The sequence below is a fragment of the Charadrius vociferus genome, unplaced genomic scaffold, assembly GCF_000708025.1.
Source record: "Charadrius vociferus isolate BGI_N301 unplaced genomic scaffold, ASM70802v2 scaffold72, whole genome shotgun sequence".
NCBI lineage: Eukaryota > Metazoa > Chordata > Aves > Charadriiformes > Charadriidae > Charadrius > Charadrius vociferus.
The window spans coordinates 868,583-883,385 of record NW_009647830.1 but is presented as its reverse complement, the minus strand read 5'-3'; the positions used below and the strand labels follow the sequence as shown (position 1 = coordinate 883,385).

Below are 14,803 nucleotides of genomic sequence, written 5' to 3'. Positions count from 1 at the left end.
TAGTGTCTGTTCACTACTGCGTATGTAAGCTTCATTTCATAGCAGCAATTACCTCAAATATTTGCCCCCCCCCCCTTTGAAAAAAGTTAACCTATTTAACCTATTCTACACTTAAGGAATGAGACAATTGTGAAACGATTGTAACAAAAATAGGTTTTCACTGTTTTCAGAGAAGTGCCAAGAACCTGTCCTTGCAGAACTGCAGAAACTAACTGCAGTTCTATGCACTTTGAATCCATTGTTTTATTTGCCTATAATAAGCTGTTAGAGTAGAATAGCTGAACTCCTGAGTGGTTGAGATGAGACTGCAGTCTAATAGGGCATCCTGGTGTCCTGTTGTTCATCTCGGTGGCCAGTCTGGCCCAAACCACAACATCTGGTCATAATATCGGTGTTCTCCATAGAGATAAAAGGAGCCTTATACATAATAGAGCCATTTCTGTTTTGGGGTGGTCATCCCAACATAACTAAGTTGTGCTTACTTGACTAATTTTTGCTTTGACTAATTTCTGTCTTTGAACTGCACCAAAGAACTCGGTCCTTTTGGTTGTACTGTGGAATTAAACAGTAGCTGCTACCTTAAAAGAAAAGCTGATGTTAATAAACATTCTTGGAAGATATCTGACCACTAAAAGCTTACTACAGCTTTACAGTAAAATAAAAATGGCTTGCCTCTTATTGTAGAGTTTGACAAACTTGCCAGCATTTCCCTATGCTCGGTATTCCTGTAGTATGATTTTTTTTTAAAATACCTTTTTTTCCAAATTAGTTTAATTGTAATGCTGAGTTTTGGTCGAACTATGCACTTCTGCAGTGCAAGAAGCCATACCAATCTTTTTTGGCCTTCACTTGATATGAAGAAATCTAGGCTCCTAGGCATGCAAGAGGAGACATTCACAGAAATGTTTTGTTGAGGCAATGAATTTGGTCTTTCCAGTCTTTTTCAGAAAGATGAGCACACTGCCTTCTGTGTTTTGCCTGTTCAAGAATCCACAGTTGATAATTGCATTGAGAAAAATCCAGAAAACAGGGTAAAAGGGTTCACTATCCAGTACTACTTTGTTCACTCAGTAGAGCTGGAGCTTAAGTGTCTTTTGTGCAAAACTTTTTGGATATGCTGCCTTTCAGCATTTGAGCTGACGATACTGAACTTAGCTTGTCATTTGCATGTGTTATACTGCTCCTTCCTTTTCACTTGTGTCCCTCAGAGATAAAACGACAATGAAAGCAGGCGCCATTGGAGTGGCGTAAATATACCGACTGCTACATCTTACTGGAGTCTGATGTTCCTGCTACCGTTTTACATAGCGTTGAGCTTCTCACCCCCGGGAAAAGCCTCTGACTTCCAAGATTTGGATGGTGATATTAAACAAGCAAATTGAGCCTTATTTTGAATTGCTGCCTTTCAAAATGTGGAGTAAAACGTAAACCTACTCTATTTCCCTGTCACCATGACACCAAACACAGTCTGAGAGTGGTTGGCACCAACTGCATTATACAGCAAAGTCAAATGCCGTAAGTCTAAGAAAAACATGTTTATACAAGTACTTTGGTGTTGAATTAAATATATTTCATGATATAAGTACGTATATCTTGCTCCCCCATCGTGAGTGGGAAGCTTTGAAATTATTTAATGAATCGTTAAATGCTCCCAAAGAGCTTCCTTGGAGAAGAGAATTAACTATGACCTGATCTTCTGTCAAGACCACTGATGTTAAATCAGCTTTTGAAGTTTTATGTGTGGTTCAACTTGTTAAAAAAACAGTATCACTTTTGTGTACTGAATATCATAGGTTCTTTAAAGGCTTCTTTTAACTTGGTAGACTTTGCTTGCTGGAAAACATCTTGAGTTCCTTCTAATCTCAAGAGAGTGAAGCACTTGTCAACTTTTAAGGCTGGCAGAAGAGTGAGACAAATTTGGTTTATGCAATGAGAGAGTCTAATTGTCAAGTAATCCAATGAGAAGCTAAATTTCTCAAGACTGTTTCTTATCGTTCTATGTGCGGATCACAATCATATTTTTTTCTCTGCAATTGGGTCACCTTTGTGCAGTTTTAAATATGTGTAGTAATAAGAGCATCTTAAATCCATTTTCTTATTGCTTAAGGGTAGACCTGAAACTATCTTTTTAAAGATGCTCAGATAATTTTATCAAGGTAAATGTGAGATAAGACTACAAGGGGCAGGTAGCTGTTCCCCTTTTCCTCTGTAACTGAGAAAGGGAAAATACATTTAGTGCTGCTTCCGTGTTGTGTTTCGGTGGACAACCTGAGAGGGGGAGAGAATTGTCGTGCAGCTGCTGACTTCATTGGCATTCAGCCATAGGCTTGTTTGGATGCTTGAGATGAAGGGGTTTAGCGTGTGTAAAATGCTATTGCTTAAAGGGTCACCCACTGATATTTTAAATAAGCTTCTGTGGGAAAATTGCAGTATTCAAACACATTTAGAAGGTCAGTTTTGTCATTGATAACTGCTTTATAGCATAATGTGTGGTATGTTTTCTGAAAGCGGAGAAGATGGTGCTTTTGATGGATTTGCGCTTTCATTGCAAGGAAGGTCCTGTATCGAAAAGGAGCACTCCGTTTTGAACCAAGTGTAACTCAGATAACTCCAGACCAGTCACTAAACCTCAAAGTGCTTTGTAAAACATGGATTATGTATATGCTGCTCGTGTATATTGTTTCATGAAGGAGAAAACGTCCTCTCTTGCTATTACTGGAGCTGAGATCAGCTTTTGGGTTTAAAGTGCACTGTCTATGTAAATTTGGAATAACAACTCCGTTCACACCCTGTGTTTGTATCAGGTTGTACCACAGATCAAATGTGCCGATACTTGCTGAAATGCTTGTTGCATATCATTTTAAAATGGGCTGTAATAATACAAATAGTTGTATTTCATTTACATTTCTACATAGAAATGATGTAGTTCATCATGAAAACAATAAACATCCTGCTTTTTTATAGCAAATGTGAGTACCTTGGATAGCTGAGCTTAATAGCTAACTCCCGAGTGATATGGGAGAAAGATGTCGCTAGCAGAAGCTTCTTGGCTGAGCTGATGTTCAGGTGTCTAAAAGTAGATTTTAACACGTTGGGATTATTTTGTGTCATTTTTCAGCACTGATAACTTAACACTATTGCTGTTTTGGTTTTGGGGTTTTTCCCCCTTGTGAGTTGCTGGCAAGAATATAATAAGCTATTTCTCTGCCTGTGTACTAAGTTAAAAGCAAGGATGTCCTGAGTATCGCTACAGGTTGGGCTGCGTGGGATGATACAGAATCACTTGGGCTGAAAAAGCCCCTTAAGATCATCAAATCCAACCATAAACTTAAGCCTGCCAAGTCCACCACTAAACCATGTCCCTAAGCACCGATGTTTTAAGTAGCGTAGCTGTAATTTTCATTATTGCCTGAATCTCTCCATCACTTAATGAAATTGTAGAGAGTATCGTTAAGTGTCCCTAGAAATGAACTAAGGAAGGGGTTGTAGTTTTACTGGGCTGATGCTCTCCATGCAGGTGACAGTACTAAACTAAGGAGGTGAGGTTAATAGTCTGCTTTAAATTTAGGAAAAACTTCAAATTTAGGAAAAATACCTCACTCTCTGCCTCATCTTTTCCACTGTAGGAAGAGCTTTGCCTCTGTCCTTAGGCCACTAATTACAAAGCAACCCTTAAAACTTTCATTTAATTTTTTAGTACAGCGGAGGTGTGTGCTGGAAGGGCACACAAAGATTTGTAATACCTGTGCAGATTATGGGAGAGTTACTGATCACTTGTCTTAATTCTGAGGACAGTATAGCGGGTGTGTAAATTCTAGATCCAGATATTTTATTTTTTTTCAAGTCAACTTTACCTCTGTGACTTAAACTTTTTCTCTCTTGCTTGTAGCAACAAAGTTTCTAAAAGGTTTGTAATGCTTTGGACCTGTACTTCCTGGGAAGGAAGGGTGGGTGGTCTGCATACATCTACAGTGGAACTAATGGTTTTGTACCATTTTTTGCATAATTAACTTCCCATGGAGACCATGAACAGGACTGTATACTCAGCCTTTCACTGCTAGATGCGTTCTGAGATTTGGAGGTTATTCATTTGGGGGCTGAAAGTGAAATCAAACAGTTGTTTATCCTGCCTTATTTTCTGGTTACTCTTCCAAAGAGAGAGTGTGCTCTTTTCATCCAGAAAGAGCTCTTTGGTGTGTCAAGACTTCTCTGATTAACTGTGCGGTTGGAGCATATTTTCCACTTCACTTCTGTAAATAAAATGCATATGGACATTTTGCTGGGATAAATAACCATCACATTAGTCAACTTCTGATATCCATCTGATACGTTCAGATTACCTTAACTCATCTTTTCATAACTTGCCGTGATGGTTGCATAGCTCCTTGTTTTAAATCCAAAGCCTCAGTTTCTTTCTACCGTGGAAAGCAGACTTATTCATTGTAGGCAGTCTGCATTTGCATGAGAAAAGCCTAGCTGTTAGCATATTTTGGGTCAAAAATATTTAGTGCTAAGTGCTTTCCTTGATGGAACTAACATGAGTTTGCACACATCTCCCCCCCAGGACTGGTGGATTCAGTGAAATCCAGGCTTTCGTATACAAATGAGATATATTTATTATGTAGCCCCCAAACTCTTGTGTGTGTGTGTATGTGCACATACATATGTATTTTTTTCGGGTATGATACACAACCCATGCTTTAGTGTGGCTGATCATTCTGGATGTTCTTTAATTCTTCTGTCTCCTTCAAATGCCATTTGGTTATTTTCAGGGACTTGCTTAAGAATTGTGTGAAAGAGCGAAGGGACACCACTTGGTAAATAGTATCCGTGAATGCTTTCTAGGAGAACTTGTCTCTTGACAGGTTTATCCTTGTGGTCTGTCAGGTGGACTGGAAGAGGGTAAAAGAAAATTGGAGGTAGGAAGGGACCCATAACAAAAAGAGGAAAACTTGATGAAACAAAGCATTTAATGTTGACTGAGGGCAACGAAGCAAACCAGGTACGGAAGACCAGCAACGTGAAGCAGGCCAGAAGATATGGAATGCTCAATGAGGATAAGAATAGTGAGGGAAGGGAATAGTTTTTTTATCTTCCATACAATCAAGAGTCTAGTAGCTGCAAGATGTTCAGATATGACCAACTAAACAATGGAGAAGTGACACAGGCCTTACTGTATGATTACACTTCTTGATATAGTTTCATTTATAGGGATTTGCTTAATTGCTGTAGCTCTCCTAACTGGTTTTTATAGTCATTTTTATTCCTATGTAATGCATTTTTCCCTCTTGCCCCTGCTAAACCCATTCCCATTATCTTGTTACTTTAGTCTGTCGTCTAGCATATTGTCAAATGTCTCTGATCTCTTAAACTGTTCCTCTTCACCACAGAAATCCTGCCAGTGGCTCACATCAGTCTAACCTTTGGACCTAAATAGCTTCTCTTTCCTAATTCCGCTGCTCATGATAGTGTTTTACAGGCTAAGAAACAATGAATGAGTAACGCTGCTAGGACTTCTGAACAGATACCAACCGTGACACTGGGAGAAAGCCATCAGTAGGGTTAGTAGGTCTTTCAAAGCTTTGTCCCCATAGCGAGTTCAGTGTTTTAAAGACTTAGCAGTGCTGCAGTGATGTGATCACAATTATAAAGCCTCGCGGAAAATCTTTGCGCGAGGCATCAGCCCTATTTCTGAGCACTGCTTGCTTTGCTGCATTTACCTCTTTAAATACTGATTATTTACAAAAAGAAAAAAAGGAGTGTGGTATAGTTTAAAAAAAATCATAGCGTTAATATATTGAGGCAATATTAACTTGCTACTGCAGTTTGATTAACCCTTGTTTAACTACCTGGAAACTACAATTTTATTCCTTCCTTTGGAGCAGGAAAGGAAAGCTGAAGATCTGTCTTGGGCCCTGCTTTCTTCATGAAAGCAAGCTCTAACGGTAAGAACAACATTTTATGCTTTAACACCGTTTTATTGTATAAAACAAGCAATTTATTAAATATAGCATCTGTCATCCTTCAGAAAGAAATACAGATACAGAGAGACACTTTTTTTGCTCATGCTATAGCTTACTGACCCTTGAAATCAATATGACTTTTTTCTTGTGCTTTTCAAAGGCAGAGGACAAACCTCTAGTTAAGTTTTGGTGTGCTTCTAAATGAAGCCTTTCAATACTGTCTTTCTTCTTAGTACTACACATGATGGAGTTAACACTCCTCAGACACTACTGTTCTTTAGGCAGTGACATTTCACAGTGATCAATTCATGTCTGAAATCTTGGTTATTTCATCTTTCATATCTTTGATCTCAGTTTGGACTCTTGTTAGATTGGTCAATTTCTCATTCAGTAAAGCAATTTCCTTCTCCCGTCGTAATACATCCTCCACTAATCTTCCTATTCTCAGCGTTAGGTCATTTATTAATGGCTCAAAGACGGCAAAATCCTTTTTAAGTTTGTACATCTTGGGTTTTAAATCATTTGCAAATGTAACTGTCTTCAGAACTTTTGCTCTGTCACTTTCAAGGTTCAGAAGTCTGTCCGAATGCTTGTTAAAATCACTTCTTAACTCAAATAATGTTGTCTTTATTTGCTCAATTTTTCTTGCGTTACTGGATGCCAAGCTTTGTAGTTTTGTACTTTGGTCGATGCTACTGGTAAGCAGGTCACCTATATTTTTTACTGTCTTCTTTTCACCTTTTTCTACTTTATCTTCTAGTGTTTGCAAAGAATCTGTCAGTGCAGTCATATCTGAGACTAAGCCTGAAATGCGCCTTATGTCAGTTTTCACTGTCACGATTGTCAAAGTTACGTTTTTTGCTACAGAAGCTGCATTCTGTTCAACACTTGAAACTGCATGAAAAAGAGTTGTTAAATTCTTCTGCAGTTCTTCTTGTTTTTTAATTATGCTGCTAGACCATGTTTTCGTTATATAAATATCTTCCTGCAGATGTTTAATGCGAGAAATCATTTGAAGATCTTCCACCTGTTCCATTAAGTTCCAAGTCTTTTCACACTAGAGGGATACAAATAAAAATACAATACTCTAATGAAATATCTCACACTGTCTTTAGGCAATATGCTTCTGTTGCAACACAACCTAAAATTTTTTTTTTTCCCCTTTCAGTATATGTAACAAATTCAAATGTTATTACCTTTTCTATTATAACAAAAATTACAGGAAGGTGCCATGTGACTTTCCAGCATAACGTCTGAAAACACAAGTCATCAAATGCAATCCTCTTCTACTTATGGAAACTTGTATTAAGCTTATAAACTGCGTGATCCAGATAGACATGTGTTGAAAGATACTTGGAAACATTTTAGAAAGATGCCTACTTTAAAATTCTCTTATCCAAAAAGCATGGCTTATAATTAACTGATGTGGTTTTCTTTTGGTAACCATAATATGTATTTTGAACATGACATTCACAGAAGAAAAAGACAAAGGAATTAGGCACAGTTCCCTTTTGTTTAAACAGCCACCAAAATACTTCACAGGAAAACATTACTTAAACAGCCTGCCTCCATATGTTAGTGAGGGAACACTCCTGCTACTGTTGGATTTTTGGCTGAATTTGCTAGTTCACTTTTTTGGTTTATTTTAATGATTGGTTCTTTGGTTTTGAATTTGAGAGGAAGAAAAGAAAATATGAGTGATACTATCCTGTTCAAGCCCCAGTAAGTCAGTGTAGAACTTGGAGAGAAAAAAAAAACAACCACCAAACGGGCAAGCTGAAACACATTCTAAGAGGCTATAATTAGTCTCAAGTTGCTAATCCTTTTCTTGACATTAGTAGTAAAAATACCCCCAAAGAAACAAATATTTTTAACTTTCGGATAGTGTTGGTCATTCCTCATTAGCACAGAACTGTTTGCTTAAAAACAAACTACCAAAATTTACATTGAAGAGTTGTGCTGGTTTCCCAGTTAACGCCCTCTAAGAATAAGTGAGGGTTTCCTGTTCAATCTCCTGTACATTCAGTTTTCAGTAGGGTTGGGGTTGATGAAAGACATCAAACTGGGGGCATACCACTGGTAATTGAGCCACCTTGCCCCAAACATACTTCAAGTAGAAACATACTTGGAAAAAGTATTTAAAAAACACTTTTGTATAGAATAGTGTTTCTTAATAGACCACTGAACACTACAGTATTTATTCCATACTCTCTTCTGGAAGAGCAGTTTATTTTGAATTAGATTACACACCAGGACAGGGCAATCCACTACAATATATTTTTATTGAATACGACTGTAAACTGATACAAATCTATACATAATATATGAAAGTGACAGACTGTATAACATTGAGAAATGCTGGTTTAATAGTCTCTTGAACGGGCAGCATTACCTGTTTAGTGACAATTTCAGTAGAGTTCTAGACAAATGAATGTACAAACCCAAAATAATTTAACTTAAGCCCGATTAAGTCAGTATGTGTTGATACTGGTTACTTAGCAATCTCCTCTCCTGAGTTCAGAATTTATCACCACATAAGTCTGTAGACACAAATTTATGGTGATCCTGAGATCCAAACTTCAAGGAACAGCTATCAGGCCTATGAGGTAGTGCTGTATCCGGTGTAAGGAGATCTATGGATAAATTAGATATTCCAGATATTCTCTGCCCCCAGGGACATAACTCCATGGCTTTTGTTAATTGCTTTTGGAGCTCTTGGTTCACCAAACTTTGTGAAACAATTTCAGTGACACTGTTTTTTTCCTTTGGAATGCAAAACAATACCCGACATGGTATAATGCCTAACAGAGAACATTCTACAAAAGAAAAGGTTAAAACTTATTTCTAACAGTACCAAAGCAAACAAACAAGCAAACAAACCCACAAAAACCAACCCCAAACTAATGGTGACTGATCACACAAAACTTGCAAACTTAATGATGGAAGAAGAATCTAACAGGAATATTAATAAGAATTTGAGTCTATATGTAGTTCAAAAACTTCAATGGCAGAACAAAACTATGCCAGTGATTTTAGGAAGCTTGAAAAGGCTGGAAATGATGTCGAAGGAGGCTGTTTGCCTGGAGTCAAAGAAAAAAAAAGGTAACACCAGCTGCCACGTAAGGCCCTGCTTATGCATACAAGTACCGGACAAGGTTCTCACTAAGGGGTACTTTACTAATGTTTTCTGTAATGCTGTTGTGGCTAACGTTCAGCTGTTAAAAAGGTACTTACTGCTTTCCTGCATGTAATAAAATATGTAGATCCCAGTAACAACTGACATTGAGAAGCCTGTACCATGAGCATAAAAACATTACAGTATATAATACATTAGAAGCGAGTTACGTGTGTATCTGCCCAGAGATAAGAACTTAATTTTTCATTGCGTTACAAGTCCATGGAATATGATACAAAAAGTAAAAAGACAAAAAACAAAGTAGTGAGAACTAAATATAAATTTTAATCTGATGGCTCTGGTTTTGAGGGTTTTTTTTCTTAAATCTAAATACTTTGCTTCAAATTCCATTATAATAAAAATGATCTTTCAATAAATAAGCTGAAAATAATCCCTATTTAAGAAAATACTCCTTGCCTCCTCCAACATATTTCTTCCTCTCTATCGTCTATATTATAAGTTTGCCTTTCAGTCTGATCCAATGGATATTTAAATTGATAACAATATTTCACCTACCCTTAACACATATTGGAGTCACATTACTTATAGTAAACTAAAGTGCTCTTTCATCAATGAAAACCCTGAGTCCAAATTCACTTTTCCCCATTCTGGTCATTTTCTAAGTTATAGCTTTCTAAAGTTATTTGTTTTGCTTTTGAAGATACTTTTATGTCATGCACTATTTCTTCTAAAACCACTATTTTATTTTGCACTTTCAATATGCTGTCATTGTACTGTATGCTTTCAAGAACCTTTTGCATTGCCATTGTATCAGAGACAGTTTTCAACATATCATTTTCCACAGTATATAGCTGTGTTGTCAAGTCCTCTATCTTTTTCTCCATACTTAGCAATTCACTTGATAGTCTAAGAATAGAGTGAATGGCATGTTCAATTGTTGGCAAATGGGTCTTGCACTCCTCAATTTTAGGTTCATAATTCGCAAGTTTCTGATTCAGGTCTGTGTCCTTGGCTACCAGACTATTCTGTTCTTCTTCTAGCTTTTCAACTGCCTTTGCATGTAAGTCCAACTTTTGTTCAATTCTAGAGAATTCATCATCTTCTTGCCTTTTTAGTGTTTTAATATTTCTGGCTGTACTGTCTTCCAAATCTCTTACTCTTTCTGAAAGGGATTTAATTCTTTGGTCAATTTCATTAATTTGGGAAGTAACTTCCGTATGTATGAACTTCACTTCAGATTTTAAACTACTAGTGTTTGTGTTAATTTCATCCAAGCTTCTTCTCCAGGAATCTGTAACATTTTGGAACTTCTCATTAATGGTCTGCATCTTTACAGAGAGAGTCTGTTCATTGTTCTGAATATCATTTATGGTGTTATGAAGAGAAGATATTTCCTGCTCAAACTCAGTCATCGGAGACACAGTTGAGGCAGCTGCTTGTAGGATGCCTTCAGAAGACTCAAGCTGCATTTATAACACAAAACAATGTCCATGTCTATTTAACGAAAATAAGACTAGAAAACCACTTGCATTTATTTAATGGAGAATAAAGTCCCTTAGAAGCCACTTCACTTGTTACAAAGCTCCTATATGATTTGGTTTTACATTTCATCTTTTAAATATTGTCAATTAACCTGTTATGAAAAAGTCACAGAAAAGGCTATGTTTGCTGTTGAATTTCTACAGAATACATGCTATTTTTTTTGTTGTCAATCCCTTATCTTCCACAGTGGTTTGGGTTTGTGGGTTTTTTTTTGTTTGTTTGAGGTTTGGTTTTTTTTGTAAATTATATCACAGTACCTAAATCCCATGCAACATTTTGCAATCCGGAGAATAGTATATAAATATCCAAATTACATCGTGTATAAATGACATCATTATGAAATCAGTGCTAAAACAACATCACTGACATAAGCCATGCTGTACTCCCATCATTATCTGTAAGATATAGGGGATAATTTGGCAGCCAGCCCAAGTTTTCTACTTGATAATGTCACACATAGATAAGAAAATAAAATAGCAATGAAAAAAATATTACTATTACTTCATTATGTCTTTCATATTATTGGAACAGGTCTACTACATAAAAATGCCTGTAAATTTTCTTCAAATCAATGTATATATTATACACAGAACAATACTGGTAGAATGACGTATGTGCATAAATGCAAATTTTTAAAAATAGTTTAGTGTCAAAAAAAAAAATACTGACATAGAACCACTACATTTACATACTTGAACAAAGGTATGAATTGACACGTTTAGTCACATGAAATATTCTCCAAAGACCTATTCACAGGCAAATAGAACACATTATGAAAATTTATTTTAAAATAGTCAGTTAAAACAAAGTGAAACAATATTAAATGTTCACCAGAGACTATCCAATTAAGATGTTAATGATTACCTTTTCTGAAATTAAGTTAACTTTATTTTCCACATGCAGGAATTTTTCAGCTTCTTGCTGTAAGAAATTGTACTTTTCTTCCATATTAGCAAATTGGTTTGACTGCTGAAATAGGAACCTGCAATTCGCAAATAAATAAATAGTAAACATAACTACATAATTACCATATATTAATTGTTCTGGGACCTGACTCACAGCAATCTGTAACTGTAGGGATTTGTGTTCACAGAATTTGCTAGATTGATACATGACAGAAAAAAGAATTAGGATTTAATGAAGCTGATCTGGCTTCATACTGGAGTTATCTTCCAATAGAGGTGGAAAAATAAGGAAGCATCCATAGATGTGCTTTGTTTTTATGTTGTGTGCCATTCAAACAGAAAAAAATGTCTGATAAGACTGCTGACATAGGGGGGCCATTACATGCTTGTAATGCATTGCCTCACAATGTATTTTATTGATAAAGTATTATTTAATCGGTGGAAATAAAAAACAAAAAAATAATTTGTACTTCCTTGCAAAGCATCACAAAATCATGCATAGAAACCTTTTGGATTTAGAAAGGCTGGTTAACTAACGCTGTTTAATTGTAACCACCCGAGAACATAACAGGTATACAAGTTTTGCCACAATGCACCCTATTACCATGATGGTAATCATCTTTTGGATTTAGAAAGGCTGGTTAACTCTAACACTGTTTAATTGTAACCACCCAAGAACATAGCAGGTATACAAGCTTTGCCACAATGCACCCTATTACGATGATGCTAATTTTGAACAGAGAGTAGAGATCTCAATCCTGTACTTCATATACACATGAAATTCGTTGACTGTGAACTTGGGAGCTTTCTGAACTGTAAGCACTTTATATGGGTGAAAAGAGAATGAGACAACCAAGCAAGAACCCTGAATTTTACTGGATGTTTATTGATCACAAAATAAGGTTTATTGTAGACTATGCAGGGGTCCTCTCAGTAGTAAGAACAATTTCATCTAGAATAGAGTTGATTTAAAATACTTGTGCTTTCATAAATTGATATTTATTAGTATATTGAATAGCGATTAGAAGTTTCAAAAGATCTACAATAATCTATACATATAAAGTTAGGCAATAAAAGTTAAAATGCTTGCTATAGATAGATACATGCAAACCAGATATGAACAGATAAAACAGTAAGCAGAAGTATCAATAAACATTTTATTCTACTGTGTCGTTCTGTTTCTCAACAATTTAGATAATGAAATCTGGGTGATGTTAAAATAAGAACAAATTTTACCTTGATTTTCAGATTGATGTAGAGTGTAATAATCTGGACTAATTTCTTGCACTAGAGTTCTGAATTATCATCTTATCATTTCTGTAAGAAGCTCAGTTTCTGATGGAACTAAGGTATTGATGCTGCTAAGATACCCTAAAACATCTTTTGCAAAGATATTTGAGCTTTACTTGAAGACTGCTCCTGATGAATGCTTTACCACACCGCTGAGCAAATTATTTACGGAAAACTCTGCTTCACTTCTACTGTTGAATTATTTACTAGCTGCCAAATGAGCCTTGTTGGCCACCTTGTCACATTAAGTTGCTCTTCACAGTTAGATGTAGTCTCCAAAGCAGGTATTTACAATTCACGAGCAAGACACCTTTTAAACTTTCAACATGATAGAACAGGTCAAGCTTCTATAATCCATCACTCTATACCAATGTTTCCATGCTTGCAAATACTGCTATTCTTTTCTTGATCCTTCTAGCTTTAACAAATTTCTACAGTCATTAACCCAAACACTACGTTCAAGTGTAACTAATCGTATTGCCTGTGCTGGAATACGGTATAGAATGCAAAAGAAAATATTAAAATCCACTTCAGAGGGTTACCTACCAGGCCAGCACCAGGCAGGCGGCAAGGGAAAATATGCTTAAGGTGGTCCGTGAGTCCATCCAAAAAGAATTCTGATCATTGCTGGTCCTGGGACTTGCCAACTTCCCACAGTTACTGTGCTTCTCAACCTTTCGTGAACCCTCATTGGTCTTAGATGAAGAAATATCTTTTTTCCTCTGCTTGACTTCAGACATTTTGGTTTTAGAAAGCAGAAGCAAAAGAGCTAGGAAAAAAAAAAACAACCCAACACAAAACCAAAAAGGACTAGTTACTGCTAAGCATCCCCAAATACAACCTTCCACCCTTTACTTACACAAATACCCCCTCCAAATGTTTCCTTTGATGTTTACTGTGTTTTCTAGTTATGTGAGCTTTTGTAAAGTGTTATAATACTTTCATACGCTTTGTGATTTTTTTTGTTTTCTGTACTATAGAGCACTGCTCTAAATTTTTCCTGAAACTGAAAGGACTTTTTAAACTTCAGCTAATTTCACCTTTCCCGAAATATTTCATCTGTTGTACAATAAGCCAATTTGAAGATGTGATTTAAATCACAAGGAGTGAAAACGTTTTTCTTTTTATAGTTGATTACTGTCACAATTTCATCAGCAACTTCACTATCCTATTTTACTTGTAGATTAAAAAAAACCCACCTACTCCACATTAAAGGGGAAAATGAATTTTTTCATTTTTAAAAATGGGATTGCAAATCAAGCTTTAATTTAGAAATAGTTCTGTTGTAATGATTTCATGTAATCTATAAAACCATAGACATCAGTTAATAGCCATTAACAGAAAAATACAGAAGATTAATGAAATAATGCATCCACATAAAAGAAAAGCTGTAATTTCCTCTTTGCTAAAATTAAGGTCCAAATAGATTCAGGCAATATGAATCTCCAGTTTCAAAGAATACAAAAGCTCATATACTAACCAAGTGGAAGTACAGAGTGGAATTTTTAAGCCTAAAGTCTTCCACTGTGCTGCTCAAAACAGACTAGATCCTCGGTGGATTTGGTTTAGCACAATTTGAGACAAAAAGGTTGTGCTTCTTTCTGGATCATTTTGCAAGATTGCTGCTTAGTCACGTGTCAAAATATAAATATTTAAATATTAAGATACTTACCTAGTCACATATATGTGACAGATTTAGATTTTAAACAGTGGCTTCTACACAAGAGTGTGAAGCTGTTTGTGAGTCACAGTACTAGGAAGTATGCTGGCAAAAATCATCTCTTGCTCTCAAAAAATAAGAGCCAAAAAACCGCCATTTGGTAACTCTTAAAACACTTTTGGGATTGAGAGCACGTCTTATGAAGTTAAAATAAAGAAATCTGAATGGTAGTTAGGGAAATAGTTTAATGCAGGACCATCCACTCACCTTAAACGAGGATAACTTCAGAGGAACGGGCCGCAACCCC

General features: G+C 36.1%; 1 protein-coding gene across 2 annotated transcripts; it reads right to left on the bottom strand.

Moving 5' to 3' along the window:
• Positions 1-6,162: 6,162 nt before the first annotated feature.
• Positions 6,163-13,576, bottom strand: IKBIP (IKBKB interacting protein). 2 transcript variants are annotated; one of them, XM_009882581.1, is made up of 3 exons: positions 13,383-13,576; positions 11,506-11,623; positions 6,163-7,020 (listed from the first exon to the last, which is right to left on the bottom strand). In XM_009882581.1, the coding sequence occupies exons 1-3, from the start codon at positions 13,574-13,576 to the stop codon at positions 6,265-6,267; spliced, it is 1,068 nt and encodes a 355-aa protein (XP_009880883.1). In that variant the 3' UTR covers positions 6,163-6,264. The 2 variants fall into 2 exon arrangements, with proteins under 2 accessions (XP_009880883.1, XP_009880882.1); XM_009882580.1 differs by lacking the exon at positions 6,163-7,020 and adding an exon at positions 9,664-10,562.
• Positions 13,577-14,803: the final 1,227 nt, after the last annotated feature.